Source organism: Gouania willdenowi, chromosome 14 (genome assembly GCF_900634775.1).
Source record: "Gouania willdenowi chromosome 14, fGouWil2.1, whole genome shotgun sequence".
NCBI classification, from domain to species: Eukaryota; Metazoa; Chordata; class Actinopteri; order Blenniiformes; family Gobiesocidae; genus Gouania; species Gouania willdenowi.
Window position 1 is genome coordinate 25,591,832 of NC_041057.1, and position 13,476 is coordinate 25,605,307.

Genomic DNA, 13,476 nt, shown 5'->3' on the forward strand with positions numbered 1-13,476 from the left:
AGCTGGCGGTTTAACTCCTGTTTTATGGGCCCTACACGTAGACCAATGAGGAGTTGGTCCAATAAAAGATTGTCTCCATCTTCAGTTCCATCTGCATCTCGCTCCTGCCATCTGGAAAGAGATTCTCTCAATCTTGGAATGTAATCACTCACATTTTCCTCTGCACGCTGTGCCTTGATGGCTGGTTTAGCATACAGGGTTTGTAATTGTTGCAATACTTTCACTCTAGTGTCCTGTCTTGCAGATTCAACTAGATGCAATTCATGCTTAGCATCCCCTTCTAGAGGGCCCAGCAAAAAATCTGCTTGCTGTTGTTCATTAAGTCCTTGGGCCCTCAGCATGGCCTCCACCTGAACCCTCCATTCTCCAAATTCAGCTCTGTTACTATCAAATTTAAACCATAAACCATGGCATGACAAACTGGGCCATAATGGCTGGACTATTGTTACCCTCTGGTGGTGGGTGAGTGCTAGTACCTGGAGTTGAATCCATTTTTTTATCAGTGGAGCTGGTGTCCTGTCGACAAATGCTAAAAAATGAATGACACAGAGGTGTGAGGTTTTGTGTGAGTTTCCAAATTCTTCACCAGCATGTAAATCATCCACTGATAGAAATAAGAATCACATCCAGATATCCTGCATACCATTTATTCAATAAAAATAGGTAGGAAATCTAAGATAAAGTGCTTTAAAAGAGTTTCACAGCAAATACAATTTAAAAGATAATTTGGTCCTGTTATGTTCTGTTGGGAGTTTAGTTATTCTGTGTCTTTGTTTATTTTAAGTCTGTCATGAGTCTGCTTAGTTAGTCATTGTTTACCTCCTTATTCACTCCCTGTTCCTTGATTTTGCCTGTTCCTGTTCATGTTTTTCTGCCTGCCCAGTTTTTCTACTCTCCACAGCTGCTCCTCATTCCCTCGTCAAGTCAGAGGAGGGTATATATACTCCCTCAGTTCAGTCAGTCGGTTGCGGGATCATTGTGTTTGTATGTTGTCTCTCCTCGTGTCCTGCTGCATTTTGTTCCCTGTACCTCCTGCCTCGTTGGATTTAAGTTACTTTTGTTTGGTAAATAAACATGGACTTGTTCCAAGAAAGCTATTCCTGCATTCTGCCTCCATCTTTCCCTGCATTTGGGTCCACACCAACAGCTAACCGTGACAGATCCATCCAAACCCGTAAATATTTTTTTTTATTCTTGGTTAAAGTTTGTCTGAGTTCACCATCCACAAGAGGGTGCTGTGTCAGGTCGCGTAGCCAACTGGATTGGTCATACCAGCGCTGCTCTGATGTCCAGTCCACACGTCAACCGTCCGTGGTCCTTTCCCCGTCCCCTGCGATGAAGCAACACACAGAGTCACCCTCTGATCACCACCCACACAGAGATCACACACACACAAATTGAACTCTTCCCTTCAACTTATCTGGTCACGGTGTTGTACGGTGATCGTGCTGCGTCAGCTGGCTACAATGCGTCGAGCCTTGCAGTTCCCGTCCGGCACCGATTCCGTGATCCTCTTCCTGGACGCTACAGGGAAGCAACACAGTCACCCTCTGATCCCCACCCAGACAGGTAGAGATCACATCCACACAGGTGAGTTGAGCACTTCCCTTCAAATTAGCTGTCATGTGCGTTGTACGGTGATCTTTCCATCCATCCGTCCTGGCTCCCGCTTGTCCGTTCGTAGCCTTCTCGTGCCCGTCCTGGTGCAGGCTGCTCGTTCACGCAAAATCCTTGAGCTCTTTTTGTGTCCATGTGCGTTCTCCTGCAGTCCCTCCTCTCTGTCTTTTCTACCCTCTCTAGAGTGTACCCACACCTGTACTTAATCAGCTGTTCATTAGTCCCCGTAGCACAGTAGAGTCTGTCAATCAGCTGGTTATATTATTCACACCCAGATAGCAATCTTAATGCCACAATTAATAAACAAATACACACAGGCATGAATACATCACATCAAAGTCTTATATACATATTTACATACTGGGTTTCCATACCACTGACAGTCAGATATTTCCATATTTGACACGTGTACCGGATCATGACAGTGGCAATGTCGGCCACTATGTCAGACTGTAAAAATCAATTTTCAAAGGACCTGGTACGCACCGGGTACGAGCGCGTACGACGTCCTTACGTTACCATATCACCAGAATGATTGACAACTAGGAGGACCAATAGTCTTCATGATCCACCCAGAAGCCAAAAAAAAAACCATTGCCCACTATACCTTTAACTTATCTGAAATAGTAATAGTAATAGAAATATAATAAAAGTTGTATCATATAGATGAGCATTAACAAGCATTCACAAAAGTAAAACACTTTCAGATAATGAAGCCGACTAAATTAAATAATAATGAAGCTAACTAGCTAGTTATAATGAAGCTGACGAGTTACTTGCTAGCTAGTTATTACTTATAAAATGATCAAATTCAATGAGAAAGTTATACGAACCTCAAAGTGTTATCCGGTCCCCTCTGACAACAACAGCTACGCAGATGGAATGTGTTGTCGATGGAAATGATTTGAATAGGTTCCTCCTGACTGGTTGAAATCTCATGCTACATTGAACAAATTTAATGAACAGAAGTAGCACAACTTTTATGTGAAATGTGCACATTTACCCTTACTTTGTCATAGGGGAAAACTGTTGGTTTCTTAAACTTGAAACCTATTTTATTGCATTCCTTGACCCCCCAAAAAATAAATCTTGACACCAAATTTGTCATCATATCTATTACAGAAGTAAAGATATGGGCTCGAGAGAATTTCAAGCAAATTGGTGGACATTTATGAAAAAAACAAAAAAAGGGTCTATTTCCGATAGAAAAGTGTGATTTCACTTGTGTTTTAGCATATTTTTGGGGCTAAACCCCCCTACTACTGTAGAAGTGAGGGGCCACCTCAGATGATGCTGATGATTCATCTCTGGGGCCCCCTAGTGACCAGTATGCCTATGGAATAACAACAGCCTATGGCAATAACAACTGTGATGATTTGGAAGCGATGTTGTTTTATCCTGATAAAAAGTTAGTTCCTGAACTCGCAGCAGCGCTGTGACTTTAAGAGCGCTGACGTCATGGCTGACATCACGCTGCTAAAGACGGGTGTGTCGCACACACTCACCCATCTAAACCTTGTGCAAACTTCCTGGAGGAGTCAGTGTGAGTGAGTTTGTGTGAGACAGAGAGAGAGAGCACCATGTCTGAGTGGAAGCAGAAGTGTGAGGCTGAGTGGAGCCTTCCTGGAGCTCCAATGCCCGACATTGTGGACTGGAAGTCCGTGTACGAAGCTCGGCCGCTGGACAGGAACCTGCTGAAGAACCCTTCTCCTCACGGTACCAGCTGCAAACCAAAGTCCTACTGTCTGTCCTGTCTGTTGCCTGATCATCTAGCAAAGCAAAGAGATTTTGGATCCACTGCTTGTTCTGAGTTTGAGTTATTAGAGATGGCAGAGACATTTTAATCCACTTTAACTCAACGAATGTCATCCATGAAATTGATTTATTGATTTAATTGTTAATGTTCTGTACCTGCTCCTTTTTAAGTGATTATGGATGCTGATAGGTCTGTATGTACATGAGCCAACAGGCCTTCCTTGTTAAGAAATTACACAACTCTCCTCTTTTGTAAATTCGCGCTGAACTAGAAGTGTGCTGAGACTAGGGATGTAACGATTCACTCAACTCCCGATACGATTCGATTCACGATACTGGGTTCACGATACGATTCTCTCACGATTTATTTTACAAAATGGGACTGTAGACAAATTTTTTTTTTTGGGAAAAAAAACTAGAAAATGCTGGACTATTTTTCTTTTATTTTTCATTGTCAAAATAATCCCTTGATAAACTATTCAAAACAATGCAATTTAACTAAAAATAAATATTGAATGAAATAAATAAAGGAATAATACAAATGAAAATGAAGCCTATTAATTTAAATTCTGGTTCTATAATAAACAATGCAAAACTGCATAATAGTTCTTTTTCTTTTAAAAGTGCAACTGAAAATGTATTTTGTGCCTTAACAATTAAACTTCAAAAAAAAAAAAAAAACGATTGCACTGATTTACGTCATATTTGTTTGGACCAGCAGAGGGCGCTGGTAACACAGTGGTCGGTTGGCATGCAGCTATCTTGCAGTGAAGAAGAGAAGCTATGCTAGCAGACAGAGCTAATAGAAAAACGTCACTTTTACAGATATTCAAGTAATATTACAGATATTCTTTCGGTGCTAAAGGGGTAATGAATCATTTATTAACATATTTAAGAGTAGAAGGCAGCCAGAAAGAAAGTATTAGCAGATTCCGCCCGCCGCCTACACTTGTGGTTAAAAAAAGTACTGCGATTCAATTTTCAGAAAATCGATATCAACCGTGATACCTATGAATCGATTTTTAACTGCCTTACGATTAATCGTTACATCTCTAGCTGAGACACTAATCTAGTTTTTACAAATCCTGATTCTAACCAAAGGTCTGTCTTCTTTATTGTAGACTTTATTAGTATGTTAATTCTTCTGTATTTAATTTTTTAGTTGAATTTCAATTTTTTTTATTTGTTGGCAGACTGAATTAAAACAAAGCAATGACTCAAGACAACAATACATATTGTTACATGATGCAAATAGGCTGCATGTCAGATATCTCAGCAGTCATCTTGGATTGTAAGACTTAAAAAATCTCTCAAGAAAAGATTTAGATGCATTCCTTGGGGAGCAGATGACTGGTAAGCTATGCAGCAGACAGGCTTTATTTTTTATTATTTAAATGAAGCTCTTTTTCTTTACACACAGAACACTGATCAGATATTAAAATGTTTATTTGATGTTGTTTTATTCAACTGTAATTGAGGAATTGTTTTCTGTTGGCTGTTGCATTCTACAAATGATTTATTGTCACTTATAATTGAGACTAGTCCTATTAAGCATAATTGCAAATCAAAACTTCAGCCGGAGGTGAGTTACATCTCTAACCACATCTCTTAAAGGGTGTGGCCACCTACAGGCTTTTACCACCACTAAATTTATTAAAATGTTGACATTTTCAGGGGAAATGATGAAGCGTTTTACTCAAGGACAAAGCATATAGAATGGAGGTCAAGGTCATTGGAGAACCCATTCTACCTACAACGCTACTGCTAATAATTAACTGATACCCACCAATAGGATTTTGGAACAGGAAAAAAAAGCTCAACCAAACGTTGTTTAAAGAAATAAAGTTTACACACCCAGTGACTGTCAGGCAGCTCTTTTTTTGTCTCTGCAGCATATTTGCATTAAGCTTAAAGAGGTCACAGTGGAAGTATGTCTTCTTTTGCTGCACAGGTCTGAGTAAACACACACCCCCACCTGAACCTGATCTGCCGGACATGCCTGATCGAGGACCTCCACGTTTTCAGCCTGACGGTAAGGAAGGTAATACGGCCGTGTCCAACAGCTGAATGGTGAAATTTACAAACTCACTTCATGTTACTTAGGCGACTTTACTGACTGGACCACAAGCATAGAGCGACTGCCCTATGATACAAGCGGCATCCCTGAAGGTGTTGTGATATGTCAAATGCCCGATAAAAGGTGCGTTAATAGTTACTAGTACCTATATGTGTGTACAGTGTGCCTGTAATTGCCTTCTTGTGTTTATAATCCTTGGATAGAATGGGGAACTGTCCTGGGGTTCTTGGTGTAAGGGTTTCTCTGTGATTGAGGTCTGATTGGTGTGTATCAATATCTAAATACTCTTGCACCCAGCATAAAATCATCAACTTGTGTAATATATATGCCCTTTTTTGTGAATGTAGGATGTGTATCCTTTATAACAAAAGTTTGAAACATCTAAACAAACTAATGATTACAGTATTAATAATTTTTAAAAGTAAAAAACAAGCTTTTTTCTGCTAGATCTCCCAGATCTCTTTTAAGTTTTCCAAATCTATAGCTAAATATAATGCCTTTAAGTTTGATGTATGCTAAACATAATGCATTCTACATGGGTAGCTGGTTCACCATGGAGCAGATGGTGGACCTTAAGGCAGAGGGACTCTGGGACGAGCTGCTGGATGAGTACCAACCTGAGATCTTCATTGAAGACTGGTAATTTCAAAAGCACTCTCATATACATACCTGCCCCCAGATGTAATAAATGTACCATTATGCTCTTATCAGCTTAGAATGAGAACACATGACATAACACAGCTTGCATTTTTACAGCACTGAGTCATGTTAATCTGTGTTTACAGTCTACGTTTACGCCCTTATGAGAGTAAAAGAAAAAAGTGGCGACACTTGTAATGCCTGAATGGCATTTTGCACTGGTCACTTTATCCCAGAATCATCTTTCTTGTAAGACATTGATTAGAAATTAACAATAATTATATTTTATTAGTGTTGTGTGCTAATAATAATGGGAATATGTAGAGTTAAAAGAATTGATTAGATTATGGATTGTTTTTCTTTTATCAGGTACGAAGAGTCTCAGTTAGATCAACACATCTATGAGCTGCATGTGAAACTACTGGGTGCTGACAAGAGCACAGTGATTCTGGAGCACTCGGTCCAGCCCACTGAGGATCTGGGAGAATACTCACACATTTGGAAAGAGGTAAGCAGCCCAGTTCCCCATCACTGCCTGTGTGAAGCGTGATTTGCATCTAAGCTTCTCTCTGTATGTCTGTGGTGGCCTGCAGGTGTCGCACAAGTTCTCTGGTTATGGACCTGGAGTGAGATATGTCCACTTCCAACACCGACTGAAGAACAGTTTCCTGAACGGATTCCACCAAACAAAGTTTACTGGCAGCTCTGTTTGTGTAAAAGCAGTCAAAAGCAGCTAAATCATCCTTGAAGGCTGCACTCGATAAACACGCCAGAGTGAGGTGTGAAAGCGACAATCATATTTTAAACATATTTTTCCAATCAATAAATAATCTCCAAACTTTAAGTGTTGTATTGAGTTTTTGTTGTAAAAAATAAATAAAGTAAAATCTGCTTTTTTACACCATTTGAATGACTATGAAACTGTGTTAGATGTCAGTGTCATATCATGTAAAGGCAAACAATGTAAATCATTTTAAAAGTGAAAACAAGCTTCTTCTTTTTTTTGCCAGATCTCCCAGATCTCTTTTAAAATCTTCCAAATCTATGGTAGATTTGGAAGATTACCTGTGAGTTTGATGTATGCTCCACTGTGATTTTGTGAGATATGCCTTAAATCACAAATGTTGTTTTTTTTTAATTAAGTAATTGTTTTTTGTTTTTTTTACCAATCACTAGACAATTTAGGCAACCCCATTTTAATTCCAGGTGACCTAACATGGGGCCCTGTCCCCAAGGTTGAAAAAAACTGCAATAACCTATGGAGGACATATCCAGTGTTGGGAACGTTACTTTAAAAAAGTCATTAGTTATAGTTACTCACTACTTGTTCAAAAAAGTAACTGCATTAGTAGCTAAATTACTCTATAATAAAAGTAACTCATTACCAAGAAAAGTAACTATTTGCGTTACTATTAAAAAAAAAAAAGTTGCTCTATCTCAAATAATTCACATTTTTTAGATGCGTGTGTCGTGAGGTGCTTCATTAATATTGAGTTGCTTACAACAGATGTGGACAAAGTCTTCACTCCTGGATGTAATGAACACTTCACATGCACGTTCTTGCCTTTGACCACAATTAATTTAAAGTAGTGTTTGTATCGTCACCTTAAAAATGACAACTTTTCATCAGACTGTTCCACACTCACCATCTCTGCTGTGTGTGTCGTGTGCTGGCACGTCGCCTTAGCCAATCATAATCGCTCACCTTGTTTTTAACCCGCCTCCTCTTGCTGGCACATGTGTAAAAACACTGGCTCTGATTGGCTACCATGAAACATGACACCGCCTATGCGAATCATAATCGCTCACCTTGTTTTTAACCCACCTCCTCACAACAGCTGAGTCAGAAGATGGGGATACTTTTGGATAACATTTTATTCAATCAGTGCATGTAACGCACAGCATTTAACATTCAGTAACGATAACGGCGTTGTAACAGCGTAAAAAGTAATTCGTTAGATTACCCCGTTACTGAAAAACAAACGCCGTTATTCCAAACACTGGACATATCCATGGCTTGTATTTTATAAATCTGTTCTACTAGATTTTAGTGGTTTATTTTGTGTTTGTGATGTACCTTTGCTACAATTTAGAGGCTACTTAAGAGTTCGTGGCAGCAAAACTTAGTCTTCAAAATTATTTAAAAATAATAGTTATATTTCAAACTAAGATTTGACATGCAAAAGGAATGTTCCAGCATTTAAATGTGCAAGAGTGCACATAGTTTATTTCAAACAAAATAATATATTGCCTTAAAAAAGATGTGTTTTAAAGCTCACCTCTGAAGATTTGAGTAAGCAGTTGCTTTCCCTTATTTCACCTTCTCTCCCTCTCCTTTATTTCTTTGCATTTTTGGCCTGGTTTTACTTTCTTGAGGAAAGACATGCTGCTGTGTATCTCCCACTCCTTGTCGCATCTACAGTGCAGGTTGTACCATTTGCACTATTTTAAAGGGGGTGGTAGCGAGGGCCCTGATGCAGCTTGAATAATTGTTTTTAGAGCAGAACTGTGCTTAACAATTAGCTTATTTTAACACAGGGCCCTTTTCAATCCAAGATGAATAATAAAAAAATGTTTAAAATTGATTTTTGTACTCAGTACCCTTTACCACCCCAGTCCGATGCCCCTGCTTCCAGGGCCTTTGTCCTACCATCTTTGCTTCCTGCTCCAAGAATCATTATCTTCTACGACCTTGCGTTGACTCCTTTTCACAATGCTGTGTGTGTGTGTGTGTATGTTTACACATTTACTAAGTCTAGTTCCTCCAATAATCATTCTACACAAGCATTTAGTTACAACGTTCTCACCACACTCATAGAATCAGTGTACAGAATCTGACAGTTTACTAAGATAATTTGTGCGGTGTCACATGTTGTATAGTGTTGTCTTTCTTTCGTGCTCCTCTCCTCCTCTTTGAACATAACAGCATATCCTTCAGGAAGAGCAGACTTCTTCAAAAGCCCCTTCACTTTCTGCACTGCACATTCAGCTTCAGCATTGCCATGAGGATATTTTTGGGCTGATGGTCACATGCTGGAACCCATACGATTTTGTAAACTCTGTAAAAGTTGCCCCAGAGAATTGTGGCCCGTTTTATTGTACCAAGGTCTCACAGATTCCCTGATGTGCAAAGATGGACTTAAGGTTGTGAATCACATTTTCTGATCTCATAAGAACTAGCAAGGCAATCGCCACATATCTTGACATGTACAGTCCACTATGAACAGGTAGATTCTGCTCCTTATCATGAACAAATCTGCTACCAGTTTATGCCATGGATGGGCTGGGTACTGGGTTGGCAGCAGCATCTCCTTGTGGTTTTATCTCTCTTGAAAGCATTTTCGAGAGGGGTCCAGCTGCAGAACCTCCAGGCGAACTCATTCCCTGCCACCGTACTGTGTGTGGTGTAACTTAACCATGCCCTGGTGTCCATCGTGCAGCTTTGCAAGAACATAATTTCTCATGATTGAAAGTATGACAAGTGTATCCCCCTTCAGCAATAGACCACCCTAAACAGTAAGGAACACCCTGTCAGACCAGTACAGCTTAAGTGAAGTTTCATTGGTGTCATGAGCCAGCAGCCTTCTGCACAGAGCTGCGTGACTTGTGCACACACACTGTCCCTCCACAACTGCTCTTTCAACTCTTTTAGATAGGCAATGCTTGCTGGAGGGTTCTCCATCACCATCTCTATGTATATATTTGTGGCCTCAAACAGCCTGTTGTCAGCTTGTGTCTCTTTTCTCACGACAGACACTCGTAACAACATCAGCTGTCAACAGACACTTTCCTGGCACATGTGAAATGGAGTAGGAATAATGCATTCAAACGCATTGGATACAAGGAGGTAGAGCATCCAGTGCCTGAAACCAAGCTGAGCCTCTCACAAGCTTAGGTTAGGCCCAAAGCCTTCTTTACCACATGCGCATATCGCTGCTCAGTGAGTGTGAGAAACCACAATATGAAATCAACTGGTCTCCACTCTTAATCCCAGTTTTGCAACACGACTATACTCCAAGTCCATAAAATGATGCGTCTGCTGTGACTTTACATTCCATTAGAATCATTTACAGCTCGCACTGGCTGAGATGTAAGGGCATCCTTTAAATCTTCAAAGGAATTAGCCTGCTCAGCACCCTAGACCTGGCAGTTCTTCTTCAAAAGGAGATCTTTGAGGGCTCTGTCCCTCTCAGCTAGCTGTGGGATAAACTTACCTAGCTGGTTTACCATTCCAAGGAACACTCTCAGGTAGCTTGTCATTTTTAGGCTCAGGCACTTCCCTCACATCCTCTGTTTTGCTCAGATCTGGGATAATGCCGCTAGCAGACATCACATGACCTAGGAAAGTCACTTTGACAGGTCACACTTGGCAATGTTAAGTATTATGCCTGTCTTCTGGATCCTTTCTAGCACAGCATGGAGGCAAGCATCATGCTCCTCATGTGAATAAGCACCAGCATTGTCAATGTGACAAACTACGCCTTTAAGCCCTTCTGTAACCTTTGCCACCATTCTATTCTGAAAATGTTAAAGAAGAACTAAGTAACTTTTTCACCTTAATAAATCCTTCTTGTAGTCTCTGTGAGGGTAATACATGTGATTGGGGGGTCTTTCATCTACCCCTGCTGTCTGTCTGTCTGCCTGCATGTCTGTCCGTCCATCCATGCATCCATGCATCCATTCATTTTTAGAGCTGCTTTGTCTGTACAAACAAACACATCACACACACCGTCCTGGGAGCGCAAAGGTGCGCATGAAGCTGTGGGGTGGGGCAGGCGGTGAGGGGTGCGGAGTTTTTACGACAGTGACATAACCAAAAGGGACCTTTAGGGGGAGCGCTTAGCGCAAGTTACTTTGTTCTGCTTTAAGGGGCTAACTCAATGCTGAAAGGTAGCAGTTTGAAATAATTTCAGCCAAATGACATGTTGAACATTGTCAGTTTTGCTGAATCCTCTGTTAATGGGATCTTCCTATACCCCACAGTTGCATTACTAAATATTTTGGCTCTCTTCATACAAACTCATTGAGGTTAGTGAGGTCGACACATACAGTATATCGACATATTTCTAGGCATTGTTACGGCAAAATTTGCGGTTGACCTCATTTGGAGACATGATTTATTGCTCTGGTTGAAGGATGGAGTCCAGTCGGAGCATTGATGATTTTATAAAAAAGATTTATTAAAACTAAGCAAAAAAAGACAAAGATGGAACAAAGTGAAACAAAAATTAGCGACCGTCCCGGCGGACGTTCGAAGGCAGAGCGACACACAGTTCTGACACGTATATCCCTGCAGTTCCCCCTCCCTCCTCCCCCCTGGGAGATAAAGACAGGACAGAGTGGAGGAGGTGGGGAGAGAGGAGAAGAAAAAAACATTTTCTTCTTCTTGGGTCAAACAGTCCTGGTATCTGCTTGATTGTCATGGAGACGGAGGTGTGTGTGTTTTATGTGTTCGTGTGTGTGAATGGATGTGTATGGGGTGTGCCATGTGAGTGCGTACACATAGAGTGCCTACGCATCTGTCCTTGGGGTTGTTTTGGGGAACTATGTGAGTGTGTGTAAGCATATCATGTGCTTTGGACAAGGCGGTCTGACCAAAGTTGAAGAAATGAGAATCACACAATGGAAAGTTACCCAAGGCTTAAGGATTAAAAATATATGAGTAAATATATTATGAAGCATAACTAATAATTTTGCCTTAACAGCATGAAAATAAATGTCATACTATGTGCAACTGTAATATGTTAAACTAAAGCTAAAGAATACAGAAAATATAAAGTGCAAATGAATACAGTATGCCACAAAACTTAGAATTATGCAAAATGTTTGGCTTGACTGTCCATAGCACCATGAACTGCATATTCAGTATAAAAGCATCTGACTTGTAAATGTATGTAAAAACTGTTAATTCTAATTGGAGGGCAAAGGGGAGTAGAAATTAACAGATTTTAATTAGAAAAAATTGAAAGTGCATCTGTTTAAGTAAACTTCTAGGTTAAATTACTCTTTTTTTTTAAGGATCAATAAATCTACAATAAAACTTCAAACTCAAAATAATGATATCCTACATAAATGAATGTATAAACCTGGACAATCATCCGACCTAAATCTGAAATAGTGTCGTATTTGTGTGATAAATCAAAGGATATGGAAGAGATTGAAAACATGTCCTCTGTCCACTCTGACTGTCACAGCACCAGGTAGGGGAAAGGCTTTTGTTCAAGCAGCAACAGTGACGAACTGGACAATTCACAGATTTACTGAAAACAAATATAAACAGCTGTTCAAATTTTGCTAAGCATAAATATTAACACCCTGCTGAACCAGTGTTGTGTTCATTTAAAACGTGCTAACAGACCTAACGGGGTTGAAATTTAGCTTTTCATATTCAGTGTGTTCAGAACAAGTAGAGATACAAATAACTTAAAAGTTAATTTTTGGCACGTCAAGTTATTCATGACCTTACAGCCTTAGCGCTCTGTGTGGCTGTGTCCAGCTCACAGAGCAGCAGCCACGCGCTGAGAAACAGATTAGACATTGGGCGTCAAAACAACATTAAGATACTATTTAAAAAAATATTTGTGATTACAATGACGTTTTTTTGGAGGGGACAACTTTATTAAAGGAGGAGAACACGACCCCTGCGTCCCCCACCCCCATTTTTTTCTACAGCGCTTACTTCAGGTCATGTGACTGCCGAGTTTTTGAAAGGCCCTGATAAGGAAGTAATAACATGGTGGACATGCTTCTAGTTTCATTGAAAACTGCTGTGTTGTAACATAGATTTAGCTTTGTCTTTGTTTAGATAACATTTCTAGAGACAAATATACACTTTATTTTCTTAGTATCCAGTCGGTTTCTGTATACAATCTATACTTTGTTTGTTTCGACAGATGTTGTTTCTGCAAATCTTTTCTCTTTTTATACCTTGTCTGCACATGTTGTAGTGCAATATTTTGGCAGTGGCTATCCATACAGTTGCCGTATACCGACATTTTATCCGTACGCAGCGCCAGTTTAGGTCACGCGATAGATCAGTCATTGGACAGTTTAAGTCACGCTACTAAGACTAAACCGGTCTTGGTCTCGAGACCAAATTTTAAAGGTCTCGGTCTCGTCTCGGACTCTGAAGCATTTTGACTCGGTCTTGTCTCGGACTCGGGATTTTCTCTCAAGACCGTTGGAGACCAGCACTAATTTCTGCTATTTTTAAACTTTTTTATAATGTGATATATTGACCACAACCTTCCTTAATGTGATATATATATATATATATATATATATATACATATATATATATACAGTATATATTATTATTTTATTATTATTTTTATTTTTTTTTATTTTTTTTTTTATTTTTTTTTAATAGTGCATGAACTTTACATCAC

The 13,476-nt window shown here is 39.8% G+C and overlaps 1 protein-coding gene across 1 annotated transcript; it reads left to right on the top strand.

Moving 5' to 3' along the window:
- Positions 1–3,077: 3,077 nt before the first annotated feature.
- On the top strand, positions 3,078–6,932 carry nccrp1 (P1, F-box associated domain containing). The gene is made up of 6 exons (XM_028465900.1): positions 3,078–3,333; positions 5,324–5,404; positions 5,476–5,572; positions 5,993–6,088; positions 6,458–6,596; positions 6,682–6,932. The coding sequence occupies exons 1-6, from the start codon at positions 3,198–3,200 to the stop codon at positions 6,823–6,825; spliced, it is 693 nt and encodes a 230-aa protein (XP_028321701.1). The 5' UTR covers positions 3,078–3,197; the 3' UTR covers positions 6,826–6,932.
- The last annotated feature ends 6,544 nt before the right edge of the window (positions 6,933–13,476 follow it).